We start from the raw sequence: 26,112 nt of genomic DNA on the forward strand, positions 1-26,112 counted from the left end.
CGAGCTGAGCGGGACATACGGAGCTGGGATAAAGGTTTAAATTAATCAATAGCTATCTCAGCGGTTCAATGCAATTTATATTTAAAGCAGCAACAGGATAGACAGATATGCAATGCAGTTAAATTTCAATTTGCTATTTAAACGATCGAGTTTTGTTTACCGTGACAATGGTTGCCAGGGGAAGAAAGCGACATGCAATATCTGCCACGCGAAATTCAGAACTGGAGCTAGCAATACGTCAAACTTGAGGAAACACCTCGTTAAATATAAAATATATTTACGGGCGGATGAACGTCCGGTGTTTGATAATTGGGGCGCCGCAGTTAAAGCTGCAGCCGCAGCTACAGCACCTGCGCCGACAATCATCCTTGCATCGACATCGAGAACATTGAAACGACGCCGTCGACAAGTTCTACTGCAGCTTCAGCTAATTAGTGAACCATCTGTTTTAGTTATTGTTCGGTGATATTTTTATAAAAGCTGTAATAAATTGATATTGTAGATGTAACATAAGAAGCGCAGCTTGTGCGACGCTGCCAATTTTGTTCTCTCGCTCGTCTTCCTTAAAAACAATTGTTAAAATAATGTTTCTGTTCACAGATGTGTGGTCTGTTTCAGGAAGAGTCTGTTCAAAATAAATAGTTGACAATGTTTGAAATTAGCTTGGAGATTAGTTTTTGTTACTGTATTTTTTTATGTTGATACAAACCAGGCATTACAGATTCAGAGCAAGGTATCGAAATGAAGTACTGTTGAGTATCGGTACTGAAGACCAAGTACCGATATCGGTTCAAATGTGAAAGGTACCCAACCCTAGAGGGAAGGTCTGAGGACTGCTGCCCCCTCCCACATTCCAGGTGGCCATTCCTCTGGGCAAACACCAAGACTTGGTCAAAGGGTTTGTGGTGACTGCAGCCATCCTACATACGTGTACAGGACAGAACCTTGCCGGGGGCCAGTGAGACAGGCTCCCCCCATTCATGGACATCTGCACAGTTGCCACGTCAGCTTGAAACCTTCAGATGACCAACGGAGATGCCAAATCCATGGGTGGAAAGATCTTGAAGCCTGGTGCTGGTTCTCCTTAAGACACTGGGCCATCCAGCAGAGTCTTCTGATGAGCTTCCTGAAAAGATCACCCATGACCAATGCAGTCTGCAGCCAATCTTCTATGAGCCAAAGGCAGGCACATCCATGTATTAACGCCTTGGCGAAGAGGCAGTAGAACCCCATGTTCCCTCATTCCCGTGGATGGCCACAGTGGAGACCTACCCCCCCCCCCCCCACTTTAAAACACATTTATCACATTCATGTGTGTTTATCAACAATTCTGCTGCCTGGATGCTCAGCTTGACTTAAACAAATGCTGATATGGGGGATCCCCTTTCAAGGAACTGCAGGGGGGGGGGGGGTCTTTAATGGGCAGCACATGTACAAAGCCAAGCATGCAACAGGGCCACCCAGTGGTCAGCAATCTCATTAGAGGCTTCAGAGGGGGCAGGGTGCCCCCACGATGTTTCAGGGACTTTGCTCTATTAAGTTCCCACACGCGTCATACTTGTTTGTGAAGGTACAAATCACAGCTAAATTTTAGGGGACAATCTCTAAATGGTTTAATTCAAAAACCCTCCTCAGCCTGACCCCAGTCCAGCAACCATAAAGCGGGACTCAAAACCCCATAAGAGCCGTTTCTGTTCCCTAATGGGAATCAACTGGGGAAAAAGGAGCCCCCTGTGCACTGTAAGTTAGAGTCATCCCCCCCACTCACCTCAAAATCACTGTACAGCCACAGCTGTTGACATCTCCACAGACGCTCGCTATAATAAATGATCAGACCGTGACACCGAGCATCTCCCCATCGCCTGACCCTCACCCACAGTCCCGAATAACATCTATGGCTGCAATTACACTCTGAAGTATCACTGACTGACGGCTGACATATTAGACATATCATTATCTAACCTGACCTAGGACCTGTAGACCACTCTGTGTGTCCCTCTCAGAATTCTAAAGCCCTCAGTTCACGAGTCCGTATCCCTCCATCATACACAGCCGTATTTTACAGCTGTGGAAAAAACTAAGAGACCCCTCAACATTTTTAAACAAATCTGCATTTTTAAATCCTGATTTAATCGTGGTCCTGCTTGCAGAAGGGTACGATGAACAGCAGGATGCTTCCAGGCTCAAAAAATCTAAGACAGCAGGACACAAGTAAAGTATAAGTAAAGTGAAGCAGGAGACACTGGGAACGACCAGAAACCAGCCAGGTAAAGGGCGGAAGCGATTTTCTAATGGCAGAGACGACCGTCAACTTATCCAAGTTTCTCATGAATTGGAGTGACCTTCAAAAGTAATGGGAGACACTGAGTGCAGTTGTAAAGTGCACTGCTAGGAGACTTTATATCAGACTCCTAGAAGCAGGACTGAAGTCCCATAAAGCAAGGAAGAAGCCCTTCATTAATGAGAAACAGAGAAGAACCAGGCTGCAGTTTGCTAACACAAATTATATATTATTATATATTATTCACAGACACACACCCATAAATTGAGGAAAAAGTGAACAAAAAAATCTAGCTGTAGTCACTCAGTTTTTTTCCATGGTTGTATAAGAGACTTTAGTATCCATGGATTTTATCATCCATGGGGGGTCCTGGGACAAATTCTCCGCGGATACAAAGGAACGACTGTATACATTGCATACATAGGGAGAGAACTACATCATTGTTAACACTAACCAATCCTTGACAGAGTGTACATGTTTCCTATTATAAGTGCAGAAAAAAAATTATCTGATCTTTCTCCCATCCCTTTGGAGGGAAACAGTGAATAAGTGAAATGTTGGCCCACATCCGGAATTTTACCCAATCTGAAAGAGGAATTTTTCACACATTGTGTGTGCTTGTCATATGTATATAAATTTAGTATTTAGTTAATCATGTGGAGTTGCAACCTGCTACCTAATGGCTATAACAAAACAAATCGTCATAATAGCTCTGGCTTGGTAGGTGACCCACAACACTGAAGAAAAGATGCAGACATGGACTTGATCAGGGCCGTATTATGTGTAAGGACTGGCAGCAAAACACAGGCTGGTCAGCACTCTGGTCAGGAATAAATGAGATTGTTTTATTACTATCTATTCTCATCTTTTAAATAAGCCAGATGGGCAAATCGGTTATTTGGCATCAACAAACTGAGAATCAAGTGAGCAAACGATACCACAAAGAGTTACATCTGTCTGCAAGTTCAGTTCAGCTCCAAGTGATGTCATCATGTCAGCCGACAGACCGTGCATACAAACGTAAGACACTGTGTATATGATGTTCTGCAAGGCTACGGTTAGAACGAAGGACTACAGGGTTATCAGAGTGTGATTGATTGCAGGGGAACGCCACATTAAATGGCGCAGTTCTCTCAGTCGGTGGCTGCAGCACATCTGTGGGTGGTGTGGGAGGAGGCTTTCATGGCTGACTCACAAGGCAGGAGGGGGAGTGTCCATCGTTAAAAAACAGGGCCTGGGAGCAGTTTGAAAGCTGTTTATTTTATTCAACACAGCTTTCCAAGTGCTCCTTACTGACTGGAGGCCACCAGCTTTTTCACAACTATTGATGGGTGATTATACTATAAGGTCACTGGTCACTGACTTCACAGTTCTCAAGATTCCAGATTCTTGAATTGTCACATACATAGTTATACAAAGTACAACACGTAGTGAAATGCATTCTGAACCGCTCTTTTGTAGACTGTGCAAGTTAAAAATCCAATTATGCTAAAATATCCAATTATCTCCATACTCTCATTAGTCAAATTATACTCCATTAATGCCTCATTAGGTAAATATTCCATAGGAGTGAGTGTTCACTGGAAGTCTTGCCCTTTTCAGGAACTGGCCTATGAACTCAACACCAGGATGTCAGGTAACACATCTGCATGGATGGGCGTCGCCTTTCTCTTACGTGCCTTGACTTGCCAGTTGGTGTGAACCAATCAAAAAGTCTTAACACTGAAGGGCTTAGCAAGCTTGAAGCAAATCAGCTTTTATCAGGGACAGGAGAGTTACATTTTGTATATTTGCTAGTATTACGGTAGTAGCAGGAGTTAAATAAGCAACCAAATGACATCCAAGATATTTCTGTTACAACTATTGCATTATATTTATTTAATGACAACAGCAAGCCTGGAAAACTGTCACACTATCACATTACTCCACAAGTAGTGGCCAGTGTGCAGCAACAGTAACTTTCCTTGGCTACGCCCCCCCCCCCCCCCCTCCCATTTATGTAATATCAATAAAATCTCAAAGAGCTCTGTAACCAAGTGAGTCAGATACAGCTGGCCCCAGAACAGGGGGTCACAGCCATGGGCTTAACAAATTTGCCTCGAACACTCGTCTCCTGAAAGGGGCCGGATGTACCACCCTCCTGCCGAAATAAGAGCTGGGTGACCACTGTGTATGTCATTCAAAATCATCTTGGATGGAACAACAAGGGTTTGTCTTAGGGAAGGAGAAAAAACAGATGAATAACAGATGGGCTGCTTTCGTACCACACTTGGAATAAGAGCCCCCCAAGGAGCCAAGTATAGCACAACACCAAAGCCGTACAGTTAAAAACGGCCATGTGTGTTCAATCACCTCTGCACTCCTGGCATCCAAGGCTCTCAAATGGGAGACCGGGTTTTCCCCGAAAAAGTTGGAATATAGAGAGCCAACTTGCACAATTCTTCTGTGAGAAAGCATTTCAGGGAGGCATCTTGCGACATCCTGTTTTTTTTTAGCTGCGCCTAATTGAGATCTAATTTTGGTTCATGAGCTATCAGCTCTGAACTGAAGACAAAGCTCAGGTTTCAAAACTTGGCTTCAGCTGTTTAAGACATTCCAGAAAAATCCCAGGCACACATCTCTAATCATCATACATAAGGACAGAATTTCTAAAACGAATAAGTATTTACAAACTTCTAGACCAACTCAATTTATAATACTTACCTGAGCCAATGAGTGCTCTGGTCCCAAGGTCTTGCATCTCCTTGGCAATCCCAGAGAGCTGTTCTTGGAAGTTCTGAAGAGAGCCCTTGAGCCCATTAATATCCCTTGAATGGAACCTCAGGGTGCTGTTAAACTGATGTATGCAGGTCCATAGGGCAGTCACATGCTTGTTCAGTCCATCCTTGATTCTCTGCAGGCTGTTGCTGACACCATCCAGCTTGCCACACACAGCTTCCATACCAGATACTCGGCTGTCCACACCAATCACCTCTTTTCGGATCCCTTCAGCGGTGTCCTTGCATTGGTTAAGTTCCACCCCGACCTGGCTGGCAAGCAGCTTCAGCCGGTACCCAAGCTCTTCTAACTGGCTCTCATTGATGGCTGCCTGGGACAATCTCCTGTCCACCAGCTCCTGTGCCTCTTCCACCCCCATCTTCCTACAGGTAGAGTTAATTTGTTGCAGGTCATTTGAGTAATCATTCAGTGAATCACCCAAGCCAGAAACTAAATCTCTTAGAGTCCCTATATCAGTCTTCGCAGAGTCAACCATGTTCAGCAAGGTTGAAATATTCCGGCTGTTTGGACTGCCAAGCAGTTCCTGAACTAGGTGCTCAAGATCTCTCATCTTCTCAGAATTACTGTTTACTTCAGATTGCATCATCTTGAGCCTAAAGATGCTAAGATCCTGGATGATTTTGTCATACACATCTGATTTGCACTCTATAGGACATGAATTACTCATTACATTCAAGTTATTTTCAAGATGCTGGATGAGCTGCTTGCTGGAGCTCACTTCATTCTCTAAATTTTCAAATCTTTCACTGCAATTCCCAACGATGAAAGAGTCATTCATTCCCATTTTCATGGTCATTAACTGGTCTCCCATTGACCTAAGATCTTTGATTGTCAAGTCCCGAAGTTCTGCTGTGCGCTCTTGAATGATTTGTGTCAGCTTCTTCTCTATGGAAAAGTAGTGCATCTCTGAGTTTCTCTCGCTGATGTTGATCCGAGACTCCAGGTCCTCCAGACGGGCACTGAGAGCATTTTCAATTTGTGGCACAGAGAGTAACTCTATCTCACCATGCAACCGAGCGTTGAGGGCGTGGTGAGCCTCTGCAATGTGCTCCATCTTCTTCTGAAGATCCTTCATACCTGTTGGCCACTCAGTGGCTGCAGCTTGCCCATTGGTCCTGAGCTCACTAAGTTCGAGGCGGAGATTTTCAATCTCCTGCCTTAGGTCAGCCTCCGTGGATTCCATGAGCTCGGTAAGGCTGACGTAGTTAGCCTCACGCTCCTCACAATGCTCTTGTACCGACATCATCTTGTACTCGCAGGACCCTTTAAGGTCAGCCATCTTGATCTCAATGCCCTCCATCAGCTCCTCCTTCAGGTCCTTGATCTTTTGGTCAACATATGTTTGGAGGGTATCCTCAGATGGTGTTGAAGGTGCTGGGGTTGGGATGGCAGCATGATCCATGGATCCCCGGTTGACCTCCATGAGGAGCCGGATCTGACTGTCGTGGGCCTCCACTGTGCCACGGAGCTCATCCAGAGCATTGCTCTTGCTCCTCAGGGCATCGGTTACGTCAGTGAGCTTTGCCTTCACCTCCTCTATTTCCCCAGCCTCAACACCTGCCCTGGGGTCTGGCAGCTGTATGGTCTCAGTGGTTCCAGCCAATGCCGCATTAGGCATACGTAGCTCACTCCGGAGAGCCATGAGCATCTTGCTGGCATCCTCCTGGAAGTTCACCCGGAGGTTCTCGCTCATACCCGTCATAGCAGCCTGCATGTCGAGCACCGTCTGTGAGAGGCGTTGTACCTCATCCTCAAGGTAGCTCACAGTGTCCCCTCTCTCACCATTATATTGCTGCTGGCTGGGGTTCGCTGTTCCTTGTAACTCAGGCCCTTTAAAGCACAAGAAATCCGCAGGGAAAACATTTCAGTCTATCAATGGGCAGGGCCACAGCATTTCTCATGGGCACCCCCTACTATCCCTTTAAGGCATGAGAAATCCACAGGGAAAACATGTCAGTCTATCAATGGGCAGGGCCACAGCATTTCTCATGGGCACCCCCTACTATCCCTTTAAGGCATGAGAAATCCACAGGGAAGACATTTCAGTCTATCTATGGGCAGGGCCACAGCATTTCTCATGGGCACCTCCTACTATCCCTTTAAGGCATGAGAAATTCACAGGGAAAACATTTCAGTCTATCAATGGGCAGGGCCACAGCATTTCTCATGGGCACCTCCTACTATCCCTTTAAGGCATGAGAAATTCACAGGGAAAACATTTCAGTCTATCAATGGGCAGGGCCATAGCATTTCTCATGGGCACCTCCTAGTACCTGAGCCCCTGAAAGTCTTGCCCTTTCTCCACCCTTATGGGACGAAGGTCATTCACTAGAGTTAATTAGCTGAGAGTTAATTAGAGTGGAAGCCCAAGGACTTCTGAGCACTAGGGATTAAGAGTCTCGGTAACAGATAGACACCTGACTGACAGAATGTTTGATCTGTGGTAGTGCTCGTGGTCCAAATTCTTTGAATGACTATGTTCAGGTCTCTTACTCGGTTTGTGGTCCACTGGTCCTGGAGTGTGTGGAGTAGGCTGAGGTTCCCACAACACCTGCCTGGGGGCACCATCTTTCAGCTCTTTGCAGTCTGGGCCCCGGTATCCTGGGCAGCACCTCCACTCCAGCTCTGTCACCATCTTGTAGCCGATCTTGTACATGGACCGGTACTGCATCCGATACCTGTGCCACGACAGAGGGCGTCAGCTAATCACCTGCTCTTCTGTGCCCTTACGCGTCTCTGTGTTTAGAACCACGTTGATCTCAGGAGAGGCGTGATCAGCTATCCTTTGGCAAGCCTCCACTTAGTGAGCATTTGAAAATTACCTTTAAATTAACTTGCATTTAACTACTGCAATAACGATATTAGCTATAAAACACCTGTGGTACTTAAAATTTTAACAGAAGCCTCTATTGAATGTGACACAGGCGTTCATGCGTATTCAGCTTCTCTTCTGTACACAGCTGGATTCCTCCTTAGACAGTTCAGGTTAGGTGCAGAGCCAAGCAGCAGGTCCCACGCAGTCTTTTCAGGATGACCCAGCTCTCAAACTCCCTGTAATCACGTCTGTTTACAGCACAGATTACAGAGGGAGATGTGCCACTTTCCTGAGGAACTGCAATCAAAGAGCTCATAAGACTGGAAGAACTACCAACGTAGAGTAATTCATTTCAATATGAACAGCATGGGGGGAAAAAAAATACAGCATTTATATAAAGTTCAGCCTTCGATATGCGTCTTTCAACTGGCACTAGCGAACATGACTGATGCAGGGCTTCCTCTTTATGCATATCGTAACTTTGACACACACGTACCGCACTGTGCAAAAGTCTGAGGCAGCCAGAGTAAATGATGTTTTAAATGATCTTCATGTTGGTGCCAAATTACGGCATGATGTCCATCAGTGTCTCACACTAGGCATTTCAACACCTCTAGTATCTTCAACCCGGTATGTGCAGCAACAGTCCAAAACACCCGCGTATTTTCTGACTATACCGCTGTACACCTTTTATGGCCAATCAATACCTTGCCGAGATATTTAACTAATTAAATCAATCGACTAACTGAGCTGGTGGTGAAATTTAATGAATATATGGAACGGCTGAGGTGCTGCCGAGGAGAGGTTTGGGAACTGAAGAGGTGTTCATCTAGCCATCCAGCAAGATACGTGACTTTTTGGAGTACAGAAGAAAATCTTAGTATTGTTACTGCTAATTTGCATAAGTTCTATTTGAATCGTGATTTGAACTTGAATTGTGTTTTTCTTCTGAGGATACATATACACTTACCATCCAGTTAAATATCTTTAAACATTTTCTTTGACTGCTTAAGACTTTTGCGCAGTACAGTTTTTCCAATGTAACTTTCCAGAGTGAGTAGCAAAAGCGTCCAATAGTTCTACAGGCAAGTGTCCCTGGCCGAACTCCTGGACGGCCTTCACTCCCGTGGGAGTAAAAAGCTCGTCTCCATGTCAGTGACTTCCCTGGCTTTACCGCCCTCCGATGGAGAAAAACAGCAAACTCCGATGACACTGAAACTGAGAAAAGCGGCTTCTATGTGCAGTGGGGAGCCAAATGATAGCATTTTCCTCAAAACTGAGCACAGATGAAAAAGACATCGTCAAGAAATGAAACAGAATTTTAGTGTTTGATATTTGGTCAATATCTCATCATTGATAATATATGCAGTTACGGTGTTTTGCCTGAGTGTGGCAGTATACTACTGTGCTCTCTCTGGAAACGAATGATCCTGTGCTCACATACTCATTACAATTATCATCGAAAATAAATGAAATAATACGAGTTCTGGAGACAAAGCACATTTATATAAAGTATTAATTTTATAATAAAGCACACAGTACAAAAAGTATGCTTGTTTATGATTCCTGAGAATAAGTAAGTTCACTTCAGCCCAGGAGGGACACCGCATGGATGCATACGGAGAGGAGACACTCGGGTTGTGTGGATCCTGGAGCTTGCAGTGATCATTTTGGTTGAAGGTCAAATCGATCTCATGTCACTTTATAATCGCAGCACCAAGGCCTTATAATTCATGTTTAACCTGGCAAACAGGGGCAATGGGAGACTGGAAATGATGTCAACCTAAACATGTTGGGTAGTAAAAACCATGTATGAACATCTGAAATGTGTAACTAAAGAGCAAATTTCCAAAACTTGCTCAGTCCACAGGATATGTTTTCTAGAAAAGTTCTATGGACTAAGTGGGGTTTGGAAATTTAATGAAAGTCCATTTGGTCAATGAAAGATTTGGTTCCTGTAATATATGACGAGGAAGGTAGACTTCACTGACTCATGTCTCATCAAAACTTGCTCTTCACTTGTTTGAAGTTCAGCCACAAGAGTGATAGAGCACTTAGGAAAAGGCGATTCTGGCCATCGGCTATGTCAGGAGACGGCTGATCTGAAGATGGAACCTTCCAAACCATGCGATCCCTGCAAGGTCCTTATGAAGACTAGACCAAAAGGTCATCTGCGGTGAAGTGAAGAGACAGTCCAGAAATCCTGATTTATTTCTGCACTCCAATCACAAAAGACCTTTAAATATTTCCCTCAAATCCCAAACGCCGCAAAACAGGCTTTTATGCCATAACTGGAGTGGCGATATTTGGAGCATTCGGAATTCCAGCAACAGAATGTCATTCATGACAGCAATTTCCTGGCCCTGCTGCCAGTTCTTAATTACAAGCGGTTTCAATGCAAATCGCTCACAGCACCCACAATTTACACCTTGTCAAAAACACTGGCTACACAGACGAATCCTTATGTCTACACTGGTCCCTTGTGGCCAGCAAATGTTATGAGGAAACACTAAAAAATATTGCTTTGTTGATGTGTTTAGTGTAAACTGCGTGTTCATGGTGACAACAAGGAAAGGCCATTAAACCATAGAACTTTACATGTTTTCATTCGAAGAACAACATACTGGTCACAAATCATTGCTTTGTGGTCACAGAATGAGACAGTTGCTTGACGACAAATGGATGACCTTAGTCTGGACATGTGCCAGTGGTATAGAACAGAGATTCTAATTGTAGGGATTGTTTGCGATTCTCCAAAAACATCAGGTTAAATCGGAATAATGGCAGTTTCCTTAGTGTCCATAATGGCCTGCAGTCGATCTGAATTCTATTTGCTGCTTTAAGCTAACAAGGGCCATCCTGACATATTGGTGGGGGTTATTTCTGCAGGCCCTGCTCATGAGACGTCACAGAGCACAAAGAGAGCACAGACATTTGCAGGTTTCACTATCAGCAAAGTTAATGACAGCTGAGCATGTAGCATGTATAACAGGGGCGCGGCTACGGGTGTCCAGCAGGGGGCCCCCCAAGACCTCTGACACAATCTGAACAGCGGTGCCCACCCATCATGTCCAAATACCCACCTCAGGATGGTATCCTATAAATTATATCAATATGTAAGATTTAGTTCAGGGTAGTGTTATACAGCATTACTCATAACTGCCAAGGGAAAAAAACACAAAAGGAACATTTAGTGGGGCATTATCTCTGAATATTGGAGCAGTGTTGGTATATTAGTCTTCCACGTGATAGTCGTGTAATCATTTTGAAAAAGTTTATTGCTTTTTATGACCCACGACTTGGCTAAGTGAATGTCACAACTGAGCTGCGGACCAATAAAAAACTTCAGTCTTCCACCCTCCCTCGTCTCGCGGGACACTTACCTCACTTGCGGAGGGCAGTGTGGCTGATACGCCGGGCAAGGCGCGATCTCGCGCTCCACGAACGTCTCCATATCCCCCAGGACAGCACAAGTCACGTTCTTATGCACGACATACGCACAATAGTTTCTGCAATTGATTATAAGAATGCATATGGCTGAAACAGCTGCCATTTCAATAGTCCTTTTGCTTAACATACCTGTATCACTGTATGCGTTAAAAAGTTTTGTTGCAAATAATTGTTTTTCTGCTTAATCACAGCAATATTAAAGATTTCTAGGTACTGATTACACGTTTAATACAACACAAGCTCGGGGCATCATAGACATTATAGTAACATGGAAAAGAAAAATAAATCACTTTATACTAAAGCAAATAACAAGGAAAGATATAGCCAAAATAATAGTTTTAAGCAGTATGGGGCCAGTGTATCTGGCTCTTTTAGTTTTTCACATGAAGGCCACGCTATAACGACCGCGCGGGGGGAGTGTATAAATGCGACAATTAACGACTACAAGCATAGACCAGCAACTGAATCATAAACGTTTGGTTACTTACTTATTCCCGTGTTTATGTCCCGACCCAGAATAAGCAGCACCTTGAAACAAACCATATCTTGACGGAGTTCCATGGATGAAGGAGAAAGTTAGAGAGAGAGATAATATTACATATTTAAATCTAAAATCTGCTGCGACGCACTTCATTTTACGATACTAGACGGAAAAGTGAGGAATTGCGTGCATTCGTTTCAATAAAACTTAAAGCTGACTTTAGAGCTCTCTACTTCAGTGACGAAGCTGAATAAGTACAGCTGCTCCAAAGAAGTGCAGCTTATTGGAAAGTGACGTCCGTGGTTCCGACCCCCTACCCCCCGCATAGACTGCAGAAAAAAGCGCCCCGCTCCCCAGATCATTCCCATCCGTTTCCCCACTTTGCCGGTTTCAGTGTGAGTAACGGTTCTAATCATTGCTTAGGCTAAGATACACAGGACTCAAGGGCGCAGGTTTGGTTTCAATATCTGTTGGTACCAAATCAGCCCGGTACCCCCCGCCGCCCGAAGCACATACAGTACTACAAAATTGGGAGAATAAATTTTTTTCGATTAACTTGGAAAATGCTGGCATAATGCTCAAAATAGCTCCCCCGTTCCATCAAACGTTAAAACTTAATTGCCGACTGAACCTATTGCCCATATCCTGTATCTGAATCCATTAATCACGTTTTTTTCCCAGATATCATGATCGCTCTGTAGCAAATAACAAGGTGAGGTATAGCATCAGTTTTTTCCAAGGTGCTTGCGGGAGGGTGGGGAGTTTGCGACTCCCCTGCTCCCCCGCGGACAAGGGTGTGGTAACCTAGTAAGCGTCCCCCAATACTTAATTTAGATTCATCCATCCCCTCCAACAAAGACCACTGCATTTAGATCATGTTGTGTTCCCCCATCAGGAGCAATGTCGTAGGAGTGTGTGATATTGCCCCCCCCCCAAAATAAATAAATAAATAAATAAAAAAAAAATCAAACTCTCTTAAGCCGTCTCTCGCAATTATGGCTCCGGTACGGAGTCTCCATCCACGATACACAACCGGCTGGGTAGGCGTATCCACTGACTTACTGCTACACTTGAAGGCCATTTTAAGATACATCTTCACCAACATCCAACAGCTTCAGGGAGCTACATAAAACTTTATCTGGTAAACGTTCTCGTATTGATTTCCACTGCCCTCTTGGGGTAAAATTTATATTAGGCTTTATTTTTGTAAGCATGTCTATCAAATAGTTAAAAAAAAATACTTATCCCATACAAATACATACCGATAGTTGGTGCAAATACCACAACTATCATGGTACATGATTATTTTTTACCATATTGCCAAGTATCAGAGCTAATGTCCAAAGCTGTGCGCAGTTGGTATCAACAGGAACCCAGTTTCCATGCCCACAGTGACATGTTGAATGTTTTAGAGCCAAAGATGCAGTGACTCTATTCAGAAGATTCAGAAGACATATACCCCAAAGAGAAGCAGTGACACTATTCAGAAGATGCACATATACCTCAAAGAAAAGCGGTACCCAGATGTCCTGCAGGGGGCCTTCCAGAGCAGTGAGTGCATAAGATCATAAAGCCCTTTACTCCATTACCTTAGGCAGGTAACTGCCCCTCTTCAAACCTGGTGAAGATGAAGTGGCAGCACTGGAAGATCAGAGAGGTCAGGAAAGCTCTTCCAAAGGATGATTCCGTACTACACTGGATCTCACAGGCTGCTCAAGCCCCGAGACATGGCAGCCGCCTGGGATTAGCATCGTTTTCTTTCTCTCGCCTGTAATTGGCTTCTCTCTGCAGCTAGGGCACGATTCGGGACACTGGCGTCTCACAGGCTGCTGCACGTCTAGAGAACCTGCTGCTCATTCACAGCAGCCCGGCATCCAGGTGACTCTTCGCCATCCGTCAGCATATTGACACCATTTTTTAAACATTTATTCTACTAAAACGTGTACAAAAGGTAGCTGCTTCATTTTATTTAAAAATAAAAAAAAAAGCTGAAGAAAAAAAAAAAATATGTAGGCAGCTTTTAATAGGATGCACGTCGATAATTAACATCTTATATTAACAGCGAAAACAAGCAGGGAAACGTGTCAAATCTAAGCATCAGCATGAGAAACGGAATCGAAGGTGCCTGAGCGTTACTTATAAACAAATTCAGGCGCCCGTTTCAGCAATTAAAAAAATCATCATCGTTATCATGAAAAATGTACAAATTCCATTTACATACTAATAAATAAATTCAGTGATGGGAAAATATTTGCACTTTTAAGAAGTTCTTCTTCTTGTCCCCATGCCGTGAGAAGATTCGGACCTGAAAGATAAAAATTAAAAATGATGACCCTTAAGACACAGAATGACATTATATGGACCCTCTCTGTCACCCTTCTTACGTGATCCATCCATCCAACAGCTCATCTCACACTCTACAAACGTCACAATGGATCGGATAAAAATTATGCTGTCCAGGATAAGAACCCCAAGCCAACCCGCGATACGTACGCCGAGGATCTGCCCTCTCGTCGTAGTCTCTTGGGGTTGATGTCCGAGCCGTCCCCTTGACTGGACCGCTTTGTCCCGGGACTTTTCGACTTCCTGGACATGGACATGCCTGAGGGGGGGGGGACCCAAATATTTCAAACACTCCCCAGTCACATCTGGACACATACGGAGGCATAAACGCATTGCTGCGCTAAACCTCTCCCAGTACACAGTCAAGCCCACCAATTCGAAAGACACACTAGGATTTTTCTAAATGGCCAATGGGATGCCTCGACTGGTTTGTGGCAGGTGGCTATACCCAGTGTCGTCTCGATGTCTTTGAGCTGCTGCTCCTGCTCCTTCAGCTCCTGCTTCTTCTGCACCATCTCGGGGGAGCTCAGGTGCTCCATCTGGCTCTCGTACTCCTCTCTCATTTCCTGGCTCTTCATCATGGCCATCCTGTACTGCTGCAGGAGATCTGAGGACAGCAGTACGAGGCAGTCAGGCCCATGGAGCGACACTACCCTAAAGCAGCTGCAGGCTAATATACAAGTGGCACCACATGGGGTGTTTCTCAATACAATCAACGCGAAGATCGTACGTGCGGTCTTGACAAGACCGGTCTGGCTAACTTGCCTCCCAAGAATGAACTTGGGAACAGTCAATCATGGGGTTGGTCTCGTTTGGCGAGGATGAAACCCGTCCTTGATAATCAGGGCAGGGCAAGGGATTTTTGGCGTCCTCGTGTGCTTGTGTTCTTGAGTATATGAACTAGTGTTCCGCAATAGATGATGTAAAACGGATACACGAGAACAGAGGTACGGTCACGTACGCAAACTGAGAAGCAGCCTAGTGCTGGGTCTGCCCTCATCGCTCACCTCAGTAATACTGGGTGCAGTGATATTAGAAGAATTACTATAACTGTTTCACAGTTGCCATGGCTACATTAGCAGCTCTGCTTTAGGTTCTCTTTGGTCAATCAGCATCAGGGACCAAAGCCATGGACGGATGCACTCACCGATCTCCCCGCAAAGTCTGTAGTATTGCTGGGGGGGCGGGGCCGCAAACACTTGGCCCCGGAGCTTCTCGATGGGTGGGGCCTTGTTCTGCAGCCCGCCAAACTTGCCGTTACTGCGCACTCTCTCCCCGTGTCGGGTCAGCAGGGTAGGGCACTGCATTTTGCTTTGAACAACCTGGGGGAGGGGTGTCCAACAATAACATCAAACGAAGCCCACAAAGGCAAAATGTGAAGCACATCCTGTCCAATATGGGCAGGGAAGGACTTAACTGGTAGGCATTCACATTTACTTATTTTATGTGCATTTGCGCTGCAATGACAAGAAAACCTTTCATTTTAACCTGTATACCGCAAATGAAAGAGTTGGCATATAAAGATTAAAATGCATGACATTGTTTTCATATCAGCATAAATGCACATAAAATAAGTATGCATTTACACTGTTACCACAATCGATCGTTGTACGCATCGTTTTTAGAGGTGAATGCGTACTTGCGTACCAGTTATGTCCGTCCCTGCATATGGTCACTGTACTGTATGAGGTAAACCCACATTCCCTGCTCAGTATGAGAGAGAGGAGGTGTATAGGATATACTTTGCTGAGCCCCACTGGAAATTCAAGTAAACCATGCACCCCTTAACAGCCGGCTGATTGCTGGAGGAGGAAAGAAGGGGAACATCAAACTTGTGCCAGCTAATCAATATGGGTGATATTTAGCTACACAACTACAAACATGGTTGCCTTTGGGTCGTTTGTTAATCCCCAAGAACCAGCAAGCTAATGTCATCAGCAAAGATGATGTAATGCTCCGCTGGAAATCAGGCATTTTGGGCTGGGCCCTCCACGATAACTATATAAACGCTGCTGGTTATGACGACATGCATAAACACTCACGTTCAGCTTTTTAGCAACTGTGCTTCCAGACATTACGCAGTACTATCAGGGAATCACGGTCACCCTCAAGCTAACGAGGCCTGTGGGCCAGCAGCAGGCCGACTCACCCCTTTGCGGTAGTGGTTTGCGGCGTCCAGGCTGTCCACCAGGATGGTGTCCCCCAGGAGGTTGCCGAAAACTGAAAGTGAGTGCAGGAAGCGATTACAGACTGAAATCCGCCTGGGGATGAACGCAGATGACGAAACGGGAGCAGGAAATGATGTCTGGGGTGGGGTTACGGCCAAATGTGAGCAATCAGAATCCGAACAAAGAACAGCTTATTCCAGCCTTATAATCCGGGGCGGCACTGGAGGGCAATCAACATCCAGTGGGCTGTTACAGGAAGTAGCTCGTTACAGAACCATCTGGAACTCTTTACTCCGCAGGTCAATGCTGGTGGGGGCGGGGAAGTCACCACTTAAAAAGCAGTAAGCGTTATGATAACCCGACTTGAAGGGAGCACCCTGGGGCCCGTCCCCTCAGTCAGACTCACCAATCTGACAGCTCTCTGCGTTCTTGGGGTAGATGAACAGGTCACGGGCAAACATGGGGTTCCCCTGAGGGATGAAGGTGCAGACGCCATTCCGTATGTGGGGGAGGGGCCTAATTGCGAGGGAAACACCGACAGCTGATGTCAGAGACATGGTGCACTGGAGATGGAGCGACGGGAGAGGAGAGAGAGTCCAGTGGACTAGACAGCTTCAGTGTATCTGATGGATATGGTAGGGGAGCACCCAACTGGGACAGAACAGCTCCATTTGGATATATAGAGGGGAAGTTCTGGAAGGAAGCAACACTCCCAAGCAACCACCACCACACCCAATAACCATCAACCATCACAAGACCCAACAACCACCCAGCACGACAGCCAAAGACCAACAGGAAACCCAACAATCTGCATCTGTTGCCGCCACGTACCTGTTGCTGTTCTTCCAGAACACCGAGTCCAGCGGCAGAACCTGCTGCCGGCCCTGTGTGTCATCGTAGATCTGCCGGGCGGCGACCGTCGTAAGTGTCACCACGCAGTCCATGTCACCTGACAGGTGCCAGGAAAGGACCCGGGCCACGTCCGCATCCACAACCTGAGCCAGGTGGGCGACCTGAGCACGGGAGGTGATGTTAGAATTATTCGTTAAGTACGGCATCACCAAGCGTAGCTAAAATGTCCACATTAACACCTCGATAAACAGCACTGAATATGCAGAGGAGGCCAAAAGACAGAAGTGAATTTATGAAACTGAAACCCACATCAATACGGTCAGAGAATGGCACCATATTTGGGACAGTACGGGATAGAGGATCGTAGACCAAGACTGATCAAACTTCCTGAGGGCTCCTAGATATGCACCCCCCCTCTATCTCACTCACTTGTAATCAATCTTCTGGAGGAGCTACTGCAACTTGTGGGGGGAAACATAGGGGCCCTTTCAGGGTCATTTATAGCCGATGAGTTCCTGCTAAGTGCTGGTGCATTGCTCATATGGCAGTACTTAAACATCCACTGGAGACCCGAATGGGCCTTACAAAGTAGTTTCTTTCTGAAGCACTGGAGAATCAAGAGAGAGAAGTGGCTGCAATCAACCAGGACATCGATGAGCAGGGAAACCAAGCAAGGATGTCATGCTAGGTACACAAAGACTGTCGTTACAAGGTCAGTGAAACCACCTTAACCAGTCACTTATGGAAAAGTCTACAGATGACCCCTCAATACCCAGTCCTAGGGCTGGGCGATATGGACCGAAAATCATATCTCGATATTTTTAGCTGAACCGTGATACACAATATATATCTTAATATTGTTTTCCCATAAAGTAATAACAAATAGACAGTTCCAAGTCAGAGCCAAATGTCCTCAAAGTCACACGAGTACTTTTTTATCATACAGAAAGCTGTACACATACATGAAAAAATGGCTCAAAAATATCTGTTTGTCCTACCTGAGCTTCGACAGATATATCCATCAAATCGGTGCTACCCTACCAAAAATGTTATTGTCGTTTTTATGGGCTGAAACTGAAAGCAGATAATCCAAAAAATAAATACGTAACTTGTCTAAAAAGAAAAACGAACTAATGTAATGTAAGCAGGCATTGCGAGTCTGAAATACCTTAAGATTAAGTGTTAAAACATGTCAGATATTTCGACATACAGCATAGTAAATCAATGTGATGCTGACAGTAAAGTGTGATCAATGTATCTTAAAATATTTAAAAATGTATGTACACTGAAAACACAGAAATAAGCCAAAACTCCAACGCAAGGTAGGATAGATCCATGGGCGGTTCTTCAAGCACGAGAAAAGGGGCTCGATTTCATTGTGAACATGTGCAGTACCCAAAGTTAAGACGTCTCCATAAGTTAGGATGAAATGTTAGAACACCGACATATATTATTTTAATAATCGGGGGGTATTTCACTAAGCAGGATTTCTTGCTTAGCCGGATAACTTGCTGGATTTATGGTAATCTGGGCTAATTGGACTATATAATCGTCCACTTAAATGTAGCTCATGCTACCTTAACTCTGACGAGTAATGCGGCTAAACGAGAAATCCTGCTTTGTGAAACAACCCCCCAGCTCCTCTTTGCTAGCTTTCAGTTTTGTAGGAGACAGACAGGGTGAGGAGACACAAGCGAAATGGCAGCACTATGAATATAATTTGAAAGCAACAAACTATATCGATATAAACGATATTGTCTCATCATATATTTTGTATGAAAATATATAGATATCGTAAAAACCCGATATATCGCCCAGCCCTACCCACTCTGAACCAGCCTATGAATCACATATCTGCAGCAGCAAAAATATCTGTACATTATGAAATACAGATATTATCCAACAGTAGGTGGTTCTTGATGACGTATGGGCTACAGTCAGATCCCTCAGCTTCCTGGCTGCTAAGTAGCCACTGACGTCATACCATCTTAGTGTTGAGCGGTAAAATGGACCGATGAGCATTACCAGGTGCAGAAGCTGGACTACAGGTTGTCAGATCCATGCTCTCGTGTGCAGGAAGAGAAGAATTCAACCTGGCCTCTAGGAGATCAGCGACCACTTAAAAAGCATTCGACCAAGTGGAATCGGTTCCTTCCCGCTCTCTGTTGTCTGCCACGACCACAGGCCTTTGTTGTCTGCCACGACCACTCAAAGTAACTTTCTAAACGGCCAGGGCTGGGTTTTATTGGGGGGAGGGGGGGATGTCACCTTTCCAAGGACGTCGGGGTTGCTCCTGAAGGCCTCGGGGATGGAGCACGTCCGTCGTGGCTGCTTCAGGAGCCTTTCCTGCTCTGCCTTCGTCTGAGAGATAAGGACGTCAATGGCTTCCACCTGTGACAAAAGTGGAAACACACACCCCCACAAATTAAACACTGAAGAATGTTACGCAAGCCCGGGGAGGGGCACACAGGGCACGGACTCAATTGCATTCCTCAAGCCTTCGGGGCACACATTTGAATTTGAACATAACCCAGTTTTCAGTTTCAAAACAATATCTCATTAAAATTTGAAATCTGTACATCTGGGCTGAAGACTAAGTCACTCTTCACCACGGACTTTCACCAGGGAATTGCATAACTGGAGACAAACATAAGGAATGGTTTTTTAAAAAGTAGCACAACTACAAACAGCATTACACTAAACAGGTTACAATCAGAAGTGACGTAGCAACAAACAAATATTCCAAAGTTCAGTCCCTTGTTTACTCCTTGCAACAACACTGCTTGCTGAGCCACCCTGACAAAAGCTAAACATTTGTAAATGACAGAGCATGAAGCCATCTGGACTGGGATTCACAGCTGGCTTTTTCCAGCACATTAAGATGTTCCGGGCAGCTGGATGTGCACCTTGCCGCCCACATCGTCCAACTGTTCCCTTCGCGACAAAACGGAGGCATGAGAATTGCAGGATACACAACTGGTATTTACTGACCAACAGCGCGCTGTACTGTATGCCGAGGGTTCAAGTACGAAAGAACACAGTACGGTGTGACTGAAATGTCACGTGGGGCCTGGAAAACGGAAACGGGGCTACTCCAGCACTCACAGTGGACACTTGTGTTGGGTTTATATCGATCTTCTTGAGTTCAGATTTCAGATAATCTTCTTTGTTGGTAGCGTCCTGCAGCTGATCTGCGGTGAGAAAAGCACACTCAGGATCAAAGAGCCATGTTTAGCGGACCCCCCATATACATTCCCAGGTCTCAAACCCGTCCCCCATGGCTTGCATAATGTTACAAACTTGCCCTTCAGCTCAGAGATCAGCTGGTTGTTGGTGTCAAACAGACTCCTGTAGGCGATGATGGACTGAGAGAGACGGTCCTTTTTCTGGGTCAGAGTTGCCATTTGCTGTTGATTCTTAGAATCTGGGGGCAGAGATTTTATCGACTCATATGAGTTAACATGCAATGTTTTAAAATAAATAATCCAAAGAACCGTAAGACTTCTAAGAGTATTTGCACACAGCCCAAAGCACCATATATATAGTTTGTATATTGCTGTACAGTTTCATATAGTCTTCACTTACAATAATTGTAGATGTTTTTTCCCCCCATAGTTGCCTTTATTTAATGAACTTCACTGCGATTAGGAACTTGTGACCCAAGACTTTCACTCACTAGTGCAGCTGTTCTAGTGATGTGAAAATGAACGTGATTTGCTTCGATTTTGTTTGCATATAATATCTGGTTCTCAGTTATGCCTGCATTTATTTGCACATCTTAAATTCTCCATTTTTCTCCTTCTGTTTCTTGTATACTTCTGTCTTCGATGTACGTTCACTTGTACACTTCATATCACCACCTGCACCAACAAAATTCTTTGTACTTTTGAATGAAAGGATTCTGATTCTTCAAAGGTAGTTTGAGCACCAGGTTGCACAACATACTTCAAAGCCTCCACACAAGAGGTTTACATTATCAGATAAAAACACGGCTCTGCTATATAGTGATGAAGAACCACAGTGAATTAGACAGGTAGGAGAGGAGTTTCTGTAGAAGATTTATGGATCTTGCCAGCACATATCTTGACCACGTTCTGCCTTCAGAACTTAAGGGGGGGGCACAAGGCTCTTAGTGAAAATTACTTCACCATTTCATGACTTTGTCTTCTCACCATTGTAAAACATGAAGGGGAGCTCGAACGACTTCAGCACACTGTCCGTCGGCAGCCCACGCACCACGGGCTGGAAGACCAGAATGTACTCCATCCCATCCGTCCCGGGGCTGTTCTCCATGATCACGAGATCCTGGCACCACAGAAAAGGGCGAAAGTGCTGAAGGGCGCTCCAAATTAACCTGGGGCGCTGGCCACTGAAAATGCCCCAAAGGGGCCCCGCAACCCACCTTGATTTCAGTCATGCCCCCAGAGAGGTGGAAAGACTTGCTCTTAACCTTTCCCTCAAAGACAGGCAGCTCCACCACTCCGGTAGCAGGACCCCTGAAGGACACCTGTACCATCCCATTCAGGTGAGCTCCAGCGGGATTACTGTACTCGTCCTGTACATTGAAGGACATCACTTACTAACATATTCTCCTCAAGGTAGGAGCTAGTTCAGACCTCCATGGAAAGATATCAGGATAAAAATACCCAAAGGGAAAAGCAGCCTCCGTTAATGCCCCCTCCCCTACACACCAGTTAAAATTTAGCCACAACACAAAAAACACCAGACGACATCACAGTAGCATCTCCCGTGAAAGACCAGTCAGAGTGGCATCTGAAAAGGCGAGACTCGACCCGTGCCGAACGCTGCCGGTTCCTTGCCGAATCTTGACGCCACAGCTCACCATGATCTTCAGTGACAGGGTCTTCACCAGGGTCCGGCTCTCAACTTCGCGAAGGTTGGAGACCACTGGGGTCGGCGGTTGAAAGTCTGGCATCAACTTCTCGGGAACACTGGGCACTACATTTATGACGTACTGGAGTGTGTGTGGAGCAAATGACAGGCAAGAGAAATCGATTGAGAACAGAACCAATTAGCCCTTATGAGGGTATGGCATACAGAAGACTCTCAATACCCATTCCTAACTGGTTCATGCATCACATGAAATACAGATGTCATCTAACCAAAAACATTGGGGTTACAATTAGATCGCTCAACGATTTGACTGCCAAGCAGCCATTGACATTAGACCACAGGTATATTTAAAATCATATCGTAACACTCCTGCATTTACAGTACAGGGACATTCACAGTAAATCAAAGGTGCTCAAGATATCTATGGACACACAAATGTAACCAAATAAGCTCAAAATGGCACAGAGACAGGAACAGAGCCCCTAACTGCCAAGCTTCTGACAGGAGACTGACCTGATGACTCCAAAGGCATTTGGTCTTATCCACGTAGAGTACGAACTGAATCGTGTACTTCCCAACACGATCTGGAATTATTTTGTCCCTGTAGGAATACAGGTGTACTGTAGTAAAGCAGCACAGAGTTTAAGGCGTTTGATGTCAGCTTGACAGTTCATCCAGTATACTGGCTTTATTTTCCCATACGGTATGATTTTTTTCCATATACCACCATACCGTACCATAGCTGATAACAGCTGTAATGCTTCAATAGAAAGCAAATTATAGATTAGCAAATTATACGCTATGGAGCTGTGCAGTGTATTGAGAGAGGATCCCGTGAACTGTGCATACCCTTATAACCCTATCAACTTTATAAAGCAACAATTCTCTTATATAAATCGTTCAGCATTATAGTTTTTATGCTACCTGTGCCTGAAAATTTGGATTATGTGTAATATAATTAGCACTGCGATTAAATGCATGTCGGTTAAGCAAAGTATTACCCTAATATCATTCACGGCAGTAATTATTAAAATCACGGCAGGTAAGGAATCATGTTGATACCAAGGTAAATAAGGTTTTTTAAATAAAATAAATAGAATTCAATAAAACATCTGAGCTAAATATAAGGTTATAGAAGAAAACACGTTACTAACCAGTTGAATAAACATCAATAATGTAATAAAGCTTAATATTATAACTGATGTTTTATTATAATAATTGTTGACAATCGTTGATAAACGTTGAAAGCGGAAATACATAAGTACTATGGCAAGTCAAATTATCTTTTATTAGAATAAGCCTTATTCATCATAACAATTCGTACTAGTAAAAATAAGTCATGATAAGTAAGCCTTATGCTAATAAGAGACAACTGGGCTTGCCGTAAACGTACAGTGCGATTGAGAATCGAGGACACAGCAATGGACATTAAAAGTTCTGCAAGAGATCAGATCTTACAAGCCCAAAATAGTAGCGCTTGAATCTGTTGATATTGTAGAGATACCTCAGTATATTGTCTATGTAAGATACATTAATGGTATTAAGGAAAAAATGCTGTTCCGTCCGGTTCAGCTGCAAACTACTACAAAGTGAAAGGATATTTTCAGGGTGGTGGACACTAACTTAACGTTCAAACTGGAAGGGATAAATTGTATGGGTGATTGTACTAACGGGGCAAGAAGCATGACTGAGAATAAGTCTGGTTTTGAGTCTCATGCTCACAGAATGGCTCCAGATATGAAGCTCGCCCACTGTATCATACACAGGGAGACATTGGCCATCAAAGCACCGCAGTATAACCTAAGACAGGCTTTCTGATGTAGTGGTGAGGGGAGTAAATTTGATGAGAGACCTCTTCAAAACAGGACTCTTCAGAGAACTGTGCAGGGAGATGGGGGGCTGAGCGCCTGCCGTTTGATTGTGAGGTTAGGTGGTTTTCCGGAGGTAGAGTTCTGGAAAGGCTTGGGCAGCTTAAGGAGAAGGTCTTCGTCTACCTCCAGAATGAAAAGCCTGAACTTGCCAAGAATTTCCAAGAGGAAATATGACTTGGAAAATCTGGCTACCTTGTGGACATATTCAATAAAGCTCAACTCACTGAACACAGTCCTTCAAGGGAAGGAAAGCAGAGTTGAGGGGGCATTGCAGGGCATCACAGCAGGCCTAGGTCTGTGACATTCCCAGCTACTTTTCAGAAGATAGGCGTTTGCCTCTGTGAAGCAGGTCATAGCTGAGCACCTGGCCAGGCTACAAGAGAATTTTCAGCACTACGTCCCCGACTCACAGGGATCTAAAAACCTGCAGGGGGTAAGGAATCCATTTCAAGTTGTTCCATCATCAGACCGGAGTCTAATTCAGACTGAGTTGGTGTCACTGGTTACGCTGCAAGTTAACAATGGCAGTAACTTTTTGAGACAACCACACTCTCATGGTTTTGGGTTGCTCATTTGCAGAAGGCAATTTCCTCCTGTTTGGCTGATAAATCCATAAATGCGAATCTGGATTTTCTACCCTGGCATATTTGAATACCAAACACAGAAACAAGCTAAATGCTGAGCATGACCTCAGGATTGCACTTTAACACTGTACCCAGAACAGAGCTGCTTGTGAAAAGCTTTAACCAGCCACACACTTCCCATTAAATCTGCTTAGTGAACTAAACTAGTCTAATGCTGGGACAGAAAAAGGAAACATTTTGTGTGTTATGATTAGTCAATGTTGTCAATGTTTTGTCTCAAAAAAAATCTGCATTTTCATTTGTCAGATGTTCCATAGTGTCTGTTTTACAAGAGATGAGGGAATGGTTTGTTACAGAAATATAAATAAAAAATCAATTAAGAACATTTATTGAATAATAAATATTACTTGTATACTTCACTTATATACTGTTGTTTTTCTGCGTTTTCCATCTTTTTATATCATTAACATGTAACGGTATTTCATTATATATATTTTGCGTTTGGGTCCAAGGCAGATGACAAATGTCACTTTCGGGTCACCAGGTGAAAGTCTGGGAAACCCTGTCCTACATGCTGATTTACAGTCTGACTCAGGTTTAATATAAAACCTGCCTCTGTATTGCTGGAGGCTCACCCCTGCTATGGTGGTGGGGGCCCACCTCAGTGATAAACACAGACAAGACCGCCTAACTGGGCCCCGGGCGAGAGGTCAGGCACAGAACACACACCTGAAATAAAAGCAGTCGTCCTTTTCAGTCTCCTTGGGTTTACTGCACTTGAGGGCAGCAGCCTGGAGGGGAAGAGAGGGATGCACCATTTTTTCAACATGGGGGGGGGGGGGTAGATACAGCATTTTCAGCTTAGGGCGTGAGAGAGGGACACACCATTTGAGGATGGAAAGGAGAATACACGGTTTAATAGGTGGGGGAGAGAGGGGTCCACTGTTCTCAGATTGGAGCAGGGGATCTGCCATTTCAGTACCAAATGGGAAATGAAGAAACAATGCAGCAGAAAGAGATAAACCAGCTACGAAAACTGGAAAGGGATTAGAGAATCAGCCCCTCCCAGAGTGATACTCACTCCGGAGGGGGGCCGGGACCCCGTGGACTCGCCCTTCCACATCAGCATGGATATGGAGGCCGGGCTCAGGTTCCTGATGGCTCCCCCATCCTCAGACAGCACCGTCACCGAGAACACTGCGGGGATCACACAGGCACCAGCGATTAGGCAGGGTCTGCTTATGGGCTGCTTGGAGGCACAACCTGCCCAGACATGGCGCCCCCTACTGCCGAACCTGGGAAGAAGCCGCCGGCGCGGAACTCGGAGCACGTGTCATAGTTCACAGTCAGCTTGACGGGTTTGTTGGGGTCCAGCACCACCTTGAGCTTCACCACTGGCCCTGGGATGAACTGCTTGCCCAGGGTGCCGCTGAACTCCAGGCTGTACTCCCCCCTGAGGGAGACATAGGGAGTTGAAAAGCACCAAACGAAGGCCTAGGGCCTTTGGCCAGACAAGCTGTGTGCCAGCAACTACACATTCACCATTATGCATATGAATATCACACTGCAACCCTAACGACCCAAGGCAGCCACCGTAATTCAGAAACTGCCAATGTACAGCTTAACATATAGAGC

The 26,112-nt window shown here is 45.0% G+C and overlaps 2 protein-coding genes across 2 annotated transcripts in view; both read right to left on the bottom strand.

Moving 5' to 3' along the window:
* LOC125724027 (EMILIN-2-like) overlaps nt 1–12,133 on the bottom strand; it is a 15,780-nt gene extending 3,647 nt beyond the window's left edge. Inside the window, exons 1-4 of the mRNA XM_049000881.1 lie at nt 11,813–12,133; nt 11,258–11,383; nt 7,553–7,737; nt 4,985–6,889 (exon numbers count right to left, since the gene is read on the bottom strand). Coding sequence (XP_048856838.1) covers nt 4,985–6,889; nt 7,553–7,737; nt 11,258–11,383; nt 11,813–11,958 — 2,362 coding nt within the window. The 5' untranslated portion in view covers nt 11,959–12,133. The remainder of the gene's footprint in view (nt 1–4,984; nt 6,890–7,552; nt 7,738–11,257; nt 11,384–11,812) is intronic.
* A 1,676-nt stretch (nt 12,134–13,809) lies between these two features.
* Nucleotides 13,810–26,112, bottom strand: part of smchd1 (structural maintenance of chromosomes flexible hinge domain containing 1) — a 41,117-nt gene continuing 28,814 nt past the window's right edge. The window contains exons 32-48 of the mRNA XM_049000872.1: nt 25,773–25,930; nt 25,559–25,674; nt 25,207–25,268; nt 22,536–22,623; nt 22,012–22,143; nt 21,571–21,723; nt 21,341–21,473; nt 20,473–20,592; nt 20,274–20,359; nt 19,437–19,559; nt 17,148–17,329; nt 16,723–16,832; nt 16,298–16,368; nt 15,296–15,470; nt 14,597–14,755; nt 14,299–14,407; nt 13,810–14,110 (exon numbers count right to left, since the gene is read on the bottom strand). Of these exons, the coding sequence (XP_048856829.1) occupies nt 14,065–14,110; nt 14,299–14,407; nt 14,597–14,755; nt 15,296–15,470; nt 16,298–16,368; nt 16,723–16,832; nt 17,148–17,329; nt 19,437–19,559; nt 20,274–20,359; nt 20,473–20,592; nt 21,341–21,473; nt 21,571–21,723; nt 22,012–22,143; nt 22,536–22,623; nt 25,207–25,268; nt 25,559–25,674; nt 25,773–25,930 (2,023 nt within the window). The 3' untranslated portion in view covers nt 13,810–14,064. The remainder of the gene's footprint in view (nt 14,111–14,298; nt 14,408–14,596; nt 14,756–15,295; nt 15,471–16,297; nt 16,369–16,722; nt 16,833–17,147; nt 17,330–19,436; nt 19,560–20,273; nt 20,360–20,472; nt 20,593–21,340; nt 21,474–21,570; nt 21,724–22,011; nt 22,144–22,535; nt 22,624–25,206; nt 25,269–25,558; nt 25,675–25,772; nt 25,931–26,112) is intronic.

The sequence above is a fragment of the Brienomyrus brachyistius genome, unplaced genomic scaffold (genome assembly GCF_023856365.1).
Source record: "Brienomyrus brachyistius isolate T26 unplaced genomic scaffold, BBRACH_0.4 scaffold54, whole genome shotgun sequence".
NCBI lineage: Eukaryota > Metazoa > Chordata > Actinopteri > Osteoglossiformes > Mormyridae > Brienomyrus > Brienomyrus brachyistius.